Source organism: Ostrinia nubilalis, chromosome 9, assembly GCF_963855985.1.
Source record: "Ostrinia nubilalis chromosome 9, ilOstNubi1.1, whole genome shotgun sequence".
NCBI classification, from domain to species: Eukaryota; Metazoa; Arthropoda; class Insecta; order Lepidoptera; family Crambidae; genus Ostrinia; species Ostrinia nubilalis.
In genome coordinates this window covers 3,185,423-3,191,649 of record NC_087096.1, presented here as the reverse complement: position 1 = coordinate 3,191,649, position 6,227 = coordinate 3,185,423, and the positions used below count along the sequence as shown (strand labels likewise).

At 38.5% G+C, this 6,227-nt stretch overlaps 1 protein-coding gene across 1 annotated transcript; it reads left to right on the top strand.

Moving 5' to 3' along the window:
• The first annotated feature begins 696 nt into the window (after window positions 1-696).
• LOC135074804 (forkhead box protein G1-like) lies at window positions 697-5,870 on the top strand. The gene is made up of 4 exons (XM_063969184.1): window positions 697-810; window positions 3,940-3,997; window positions 4,291-4,484; window positions 5,562-5,870. Exons 1-4 carry the CDS (start codon window positions 697-699, stop codon window positions 5,841-5,843), a joined length of 648 nt encoding a protein of 215 aa, XP_063825254.1. The 3' UTR covers window positions 5,844-5,870.
• The last annotated feature ends 357 nt before the right edge of the window (window positions 5,871-6,227 follow it).

Sequence of the window (6,227 nt, the reverse complement as noted above, 5' to 3'; positions counted from 1 at the left end):
AAGAGATGGTGTAAAACCTATCAATGACTTTCCATTAGTTGAAAAACTGCCGATATTGCAAAATTAGATCACTTTTTCCGAAAAACCGAAATACCGGTATTTCCCCCTTAAATACCGGTATCAAAATACCGAAAATTTTGACCGGTATACCGGTATTTCGGTATACCGGTATACCGGTATCCATGCCCTAGGCGTAAGTGATTTGCGCGGCAAAGATGCTTCCAAGTGCTATGATGGACGGTGCACATGATACGAGACAGATATTTTTTAATTACTTATCTATAAATACAATGTGAGAAAAGCAATAAAATATTTAATTGGATTGGAAGACGTTTAACATTGTCAGGGCTTTTCATCAAGTACCAATGATTCTTATTTAATTTGATTTTATTTGTTGTTATTATAACTAGTTAGTGTATATGGCCGTAAAACGTATACCAATGGGATATTAAATATGCCTTTTAATCAGATAAATGGTTTACCGATGATATAAGTAAAATTATGATTAGTTGTTTAATGTAAATTACATTATTGACATTCACGCTACAGTATGTAGGTAAAAATAGGCACTACTTATTTCAATAACGAAATTCAGAATTTATTTCAATTATGAAAAGAAGTATGAACCAACAATGTCAACACTTTGGAGTGTAGGTACACATGTATTATCAGGCATGATACTTGATAGGTACTACCATGGTGGCAGACTTATTCAATTCGTTAGTTGAAGATCTCACTCAACAGTTGTCATCGTGTGATGAAGGGGCTCATCAGAAAACAAAAGAGAGTCAGGAGCTGGTATCGTTTGCGGTAATTAGGTGCGGGCGTGTGTTGTGTGCTCTGAAATCGGTCTAATACAATGCCTAGCCCGGTGGTGTTTCGTAAAGATTTATACCATTACGGATAAAGAGCGAAAGTTTTGACTTGTCGGACAACTGATGAAACGTTTTAATGAATAAAATAGACAAGCGGCGAAATAACAACGCAACTTCGCGAGGTACTCATAATCTGAGATGAAAGTACTGTTAGTAAACTCTCAATTTAACGTCTTTTTTAGGTTAATTTTTGTTTTTATTCAATATCGATTCAAAATCCTAATTAGGTAATATAATATCGATAATTTTGTCTTTACATTTAAGTGAATACTTAAAGTCGTCAGCTGGCATTAACGATCGGCTATTATGATCTTCCGCCGAGGCTGCTAGCGTAGTGTTTGTACCAAAACAGCTTTAACAAAGTTGAAGTAACTGCCAGCCTCAATAACTGCGGGAATATAGCTTATTAACGATGTGACCGGCAAAAACTAGAAAGTTACAAGTCAATCAAAAGTTGACGCGGGTGTCATCGGGCGGTCGCGCCGCGCGCCTTTTACGGCGGTGCGTTTGATAAATGGCTCCAGGCTTATGAGGATTCGTAATAAACGTTTATACACAGCTCCTTAATGCATGCAGTCATTTTTCTACGATGTTCTGGAAGGTTCTGCGGAATGAGTTGTGATATACCTTAAAAGTTTTGAGATGAGATTTACACGCAGGTCGTAATCATGGGTCGGATAATTAACTTAATTTATCGATGTTGATATCGCTTATAGGTCGATCCAATCGTACAATATATTTCGTATCTATACCGTAATCAGATTGTTTTTTCATTTTTCTATTAAAATTTTTTAAAACACCATACAGGTCATTTTGGTAAGCTGATTTTTCGGATTTTTCCTTGCCTAAACATTGAGTTTCTTCTGTCGAACATACCTTTTTGAAATCGGTGCTTCCCCAAGAATCCGTCCCTTTGAAATAATTTGTGTAAATCTATCTAATGAATAAACCGATGCATTCTAGCGCCTTAGTCGTAATTCAACCGATGCGCTTTAATGCTTTTGGTGGTGGCAGAATTGATGCCACCATATGCTGAACTTTAGTGAGCTAACATAAGGTTCAAAACAAATGAAAGATATTTTTCTCTATACCAGCTAAAGGGTTAAATGGGCGGCAAAAATGCGCTCGTGAGTGTCGGCAGTGATTTGGCTCGCGGCGTGCGCAGCCAAGACAGGTGAATGCGATGGCGCTTCGATTTTCTTAAAATAAAACCTGTATAACGGATATAGGCCTATTGATTTTTACTAGGGATGAACTCGTAATGGATTAAGTGCAGTTATAGTAGCTTTATTGAAATTATCTTGTGTGTCAGGAGTTTTTGATAGTTGATAATTTGTATGTAATAAATAATAAATTGTGGTCTCTAGCCACTGGCGGAATTAAAGCGTTTCAGTCAACTAAAGCAAAATATTGGAAGATGATATTCTCATGATTTACCTTTGATCGAAAGACGCTCATGTATAATCCACAATCTCACAGGTGCCAGTTGTACTACTTTTAGGAGCTTATATCGAGTTCTCAGCGTTGTTTCAGGATACGAGTTTTTAAATTTTACACTGCTACGTTGCGCAATAGGAATCATTGTACTGTACAGTCAGCTAAATAGTTCTTGACACCCGAAGCGGCCAAAAAATTTACAACGAAACCTTATTACAATTGAGAATGTTACTAGGTATGCAAAATCACTTGAAACCTTTGTTACAGTTAAGCTTTTACATATACAAATACATTTGTTTTTGTTTCATTCAAAAATACCCAGTAGTTATGATTTTATAGGCATTCAAAGTTCGCTTAAATATCGAGTCCCGCCGACGGTCACATGACCCCGCGTGACGTACATTCACAGTGTCCGCTCACTAGAAAACGGATATAAACATACTTATATACATTTTTTTTTGTAAATACATACATATTATACATATTAACACCCAGACCCATCACAGAAATTAAAATTGAATCAAACCCAAACTTGATGCGATTGTGTCGTTTTATTGCGAAGTACTTTCCAGCTCCATCATCAGACCCTGATTACTATATAGAATTGAAGTACTCGTCAATACAAAACGAACGAGCCCAAACTCGATGGAGTTAAGTCGTTTTATTATGGAGTTCCTATGGCCACCTTCCAGCTCCATCATCAGATCACTTCCATGTCATCATAATATTGCATGGTCATCCAAATTACATGTGTATGCGAAATTTCAGCTTAATCGGTTGTCCGGAAGTGGGTCTTAATTCAGCTTGCAAGATTCCACCCATACAAATTTGAGCCAGTCGCTGTAATATGACGTCACGCGCATAAAATGGCGGGCCGGCCGCCGCCCGCACCTTTAAAATTCAATATCTTGGAAACTAATTGACGTATCGAAATAATTATTTCACATGTATTTTTTATTTTTAACAGAGAATACAGAAAGCTAAAAAACAAAATTAGTGAACATTCTTCATTGTAACAAAGACGTGTTGCGAACTTTTTGGCTAATTTGGGTGTCACGAACTATTTGACACTGACTGTATCCTTACACCAGCCTTAAGCCTAGGCGCAGACCACCGACTTTTAGTTGGCCGATAGTTGGCCCGATTTTAATTTGTATGAAGAATCGGCCATACTGATTAACAGCCCGACCCAACTATTGACCAACTAAAAATCGGTGGTCTGCGCCTTGGCTAAAGCCACAAAAAATTACCATAGACACAATCATTGCATGGTAAATTAGTGAGAAGTAAGAGTTCCAGACGCGTGTCCCGGCGTTAGTGTGGACACAATTAGCGTACCTATTCGTTCCGCTCCCAATTAACTCCAACACATGAGCTCGGCCTTTGCACTGAATGTAACGATGGACTCGATTTAAAAATCGCACTCGATTCGATTTATCTCGAGAGGAAATCGAGCTCTAGAAAGAAGCATTTGCTAATGAACGATTAAATGTAGAGTTTACGATAAATTGCGGTTGATTTGTTTGATTAATTACCGGAGGAAATGTGTTATATTTTTAATTATCTACATTACATATAAAGCTCGATTGCCACTGAGTTGCTAAATTGTATTTACTTTTATTTTAAGTTTTTTAATTATTTTTTTCATTGTTACAGACCTACCCCAGACAAAAAAGTTCGTCAAAGTAAGTTTCATACACACAAAAGTTATATATTTTTAGATCGTTTTAATAATTATCAGTATTTTTGGATTATTAAATATTTCGATTAGTATTGTTAAATGACACCCACTTGGGACCGGGGCCGTTGGGACTAACCCATCTCTTAGCAGTTTGGAACTTGACTGACTAATATCTGACACTTTATTAACTCGCATGAGACCGTGGTAACAATTGATTTCTATTGTGTCTCGATTCGCTGGCATTTGAAGGGTTAAGGGTAGCAAACGTCACCAATTTTCCTCATCTTTCTCCCACAGGCGTGAACAAAAAGGTGGTCAACTCACCACAACCGCAGCCATCACCGCAACCGCAGTCGCAACCGCCACCGCCACCGCAAGCGGCCAATTCGCCTGTCAAGCAGAGCAGGGTGCGGTCAAGCAGCGTGTCTTCGCCCACGTCCACTCCTCCTACGCAGCCCACAAGGAAGAGGACTTCTTCTGGAGTATTCCAGGTAAGAAAAATACCCAAACTGTGGCTGAAGTATTCCAAATTCCACGGAAGACCAGCGTCGTGGTGTCCCTTACGACACCTCGACATGATGCTGAGTGGATACCGTTTCGGTGACACGCACATTACCTACTCTCTTTACTTTTGTTAAATATTTTTGATGCTGTTTTGTGTCGCTGAATAAAATATTTCATTTTCATTTTTCAAAGTTAGTAGTGTCACACCTTAATTAGTTTTCCAGGGCAATCAAAGTCGCACTTAGCCTCATGTTTGGGCTATTGTGCGCGATTTGATTTGATTTGTGGAGTAGGAACTCCAACCAACCAAGGTGGTAGACAAAGTGCACATTATAATCGCAAACCAGTCGAAAAGTGGTCGTAAAGCCTTTTTGTATTGAGTTTTGACGGACTTGATTTTCGATTCGATCAAAAAGTGCATTTTGTCTAGGGGGCAGATCCCCCAAGAAAGCAAGCAGCCTATCTAGGCCTCTTACAGCGATGCTGGTGATTGGAAAATTCTAACTCGTTGATCTGCTATGCTAATGCACTTTACACACACTACCGCACACCTTATGTATGAGCCTCAGATTACACCTTGTTGTTAAACTTGCATGAAAACTACACTGAGTGCGGCCCATTGTCTCTTGAGTGAAATCCACGGGAATCTGGAATTGAGACAAAATCAGGATTAGATACAGAATCGCAAGTTACTATTTACCGGGTGGTAGGTTATAATGTCGGCAAAAAGTTTTGTTGTTCTTTCAAAATAGGTATTTATGAATTGAATCGATCACCTTCTATAACTGTTATCAAAATAAGTGTAATAAAGGTTCGAATTGACCATTTTTTTAAATCACAATATTATATACCAATAAGGGTTTTCGCGAATGAAAGATCCGCTAGATGGCGGGACGTGGATGTGGGGTCTGACTGTTGCGTGATTGGTGGATTTTGATATATCTGTCAATGTCATGTCAAAAATAACCAATCATGCAGCATTTGGACCTCGCGTCTACGTATTGCCATCTAGCGGATTTTTCATTCGCGAAAACCCTCATTAAGTAATAACTCACTATTCACAGGTCGATGATGCAGAACCACCCCCGAAGAAGGCCGAAATAATGAGGTCTAACTCAGACGGTTCTCAAAAGAAACCGGAAGTGAGGCCAAACTCGGACGGTTCTCAAAAGAAATCGGAAGCGGTCTCCAACGGTCGCCGGAAGACGGACCTCGCCGACGGAGACAAGGATAGGCATAAAGAGAAAGTGAAACAGAAAGAGACAAAAAAACCCATAGAGCAATTCGACATTACAGCGAAAACCAAAACAGTGTCTGCTTTCAAAGAGAGCGACAGTTGGGATTAAGCGTAGAATAAATGAATGTTGACATCATTTTGTGGTTTAATTTTTTCGGTCCACCCTCAAAAGCATAAAAAGAAAATTTTATAGGACCGAACTGTATTACTGTCCATCCATACGGTCTATAATATAGGGCACCTGTTTCTCTTGCACACATTTCCAAGTAAATTAACAAATAATAAGTACAAACAATAAATCCGATAAAAATCATAAAACAGTATGCATATACAAAATAGTAGAGGTTACAATAAATTAGTTTAAATACCAAAATCATAGAGCATGCGAAATGAAGTCAAGCTTGGAAAAAAGCCCGTCCTGCAGGGTGATTCTACTCGTCAAATACAGAATTGAAATGTTTCTTAGATCTTAAAATAAACACACAAATAGTTA

Excerpts from the sequence above, each read along its gene's own strand:
- LOC135074804 (XM_063969184.1), top strand. The coding sequence starts at position 697 with ATGGTGGCAGACTTATTCAATTCGTTAGTTGAAGATCTCACTCAACAG. Across the intron at positions 3,998-4,290 it reads AGACAAAAAAGTTCGTCAAA|GCGTGAACAAAAAGGTGGTC; the intron begins GTAAGTTTCATA and ends TTTCTCCCACAG. Across the intron at positions 4,485-5,561 it reads CTTCTTCTGGAGTATTCCAG|GTCGATGATGCAGAACCACC; the intron begins GTAAGAAAAATA and ends CACTATTCACAG.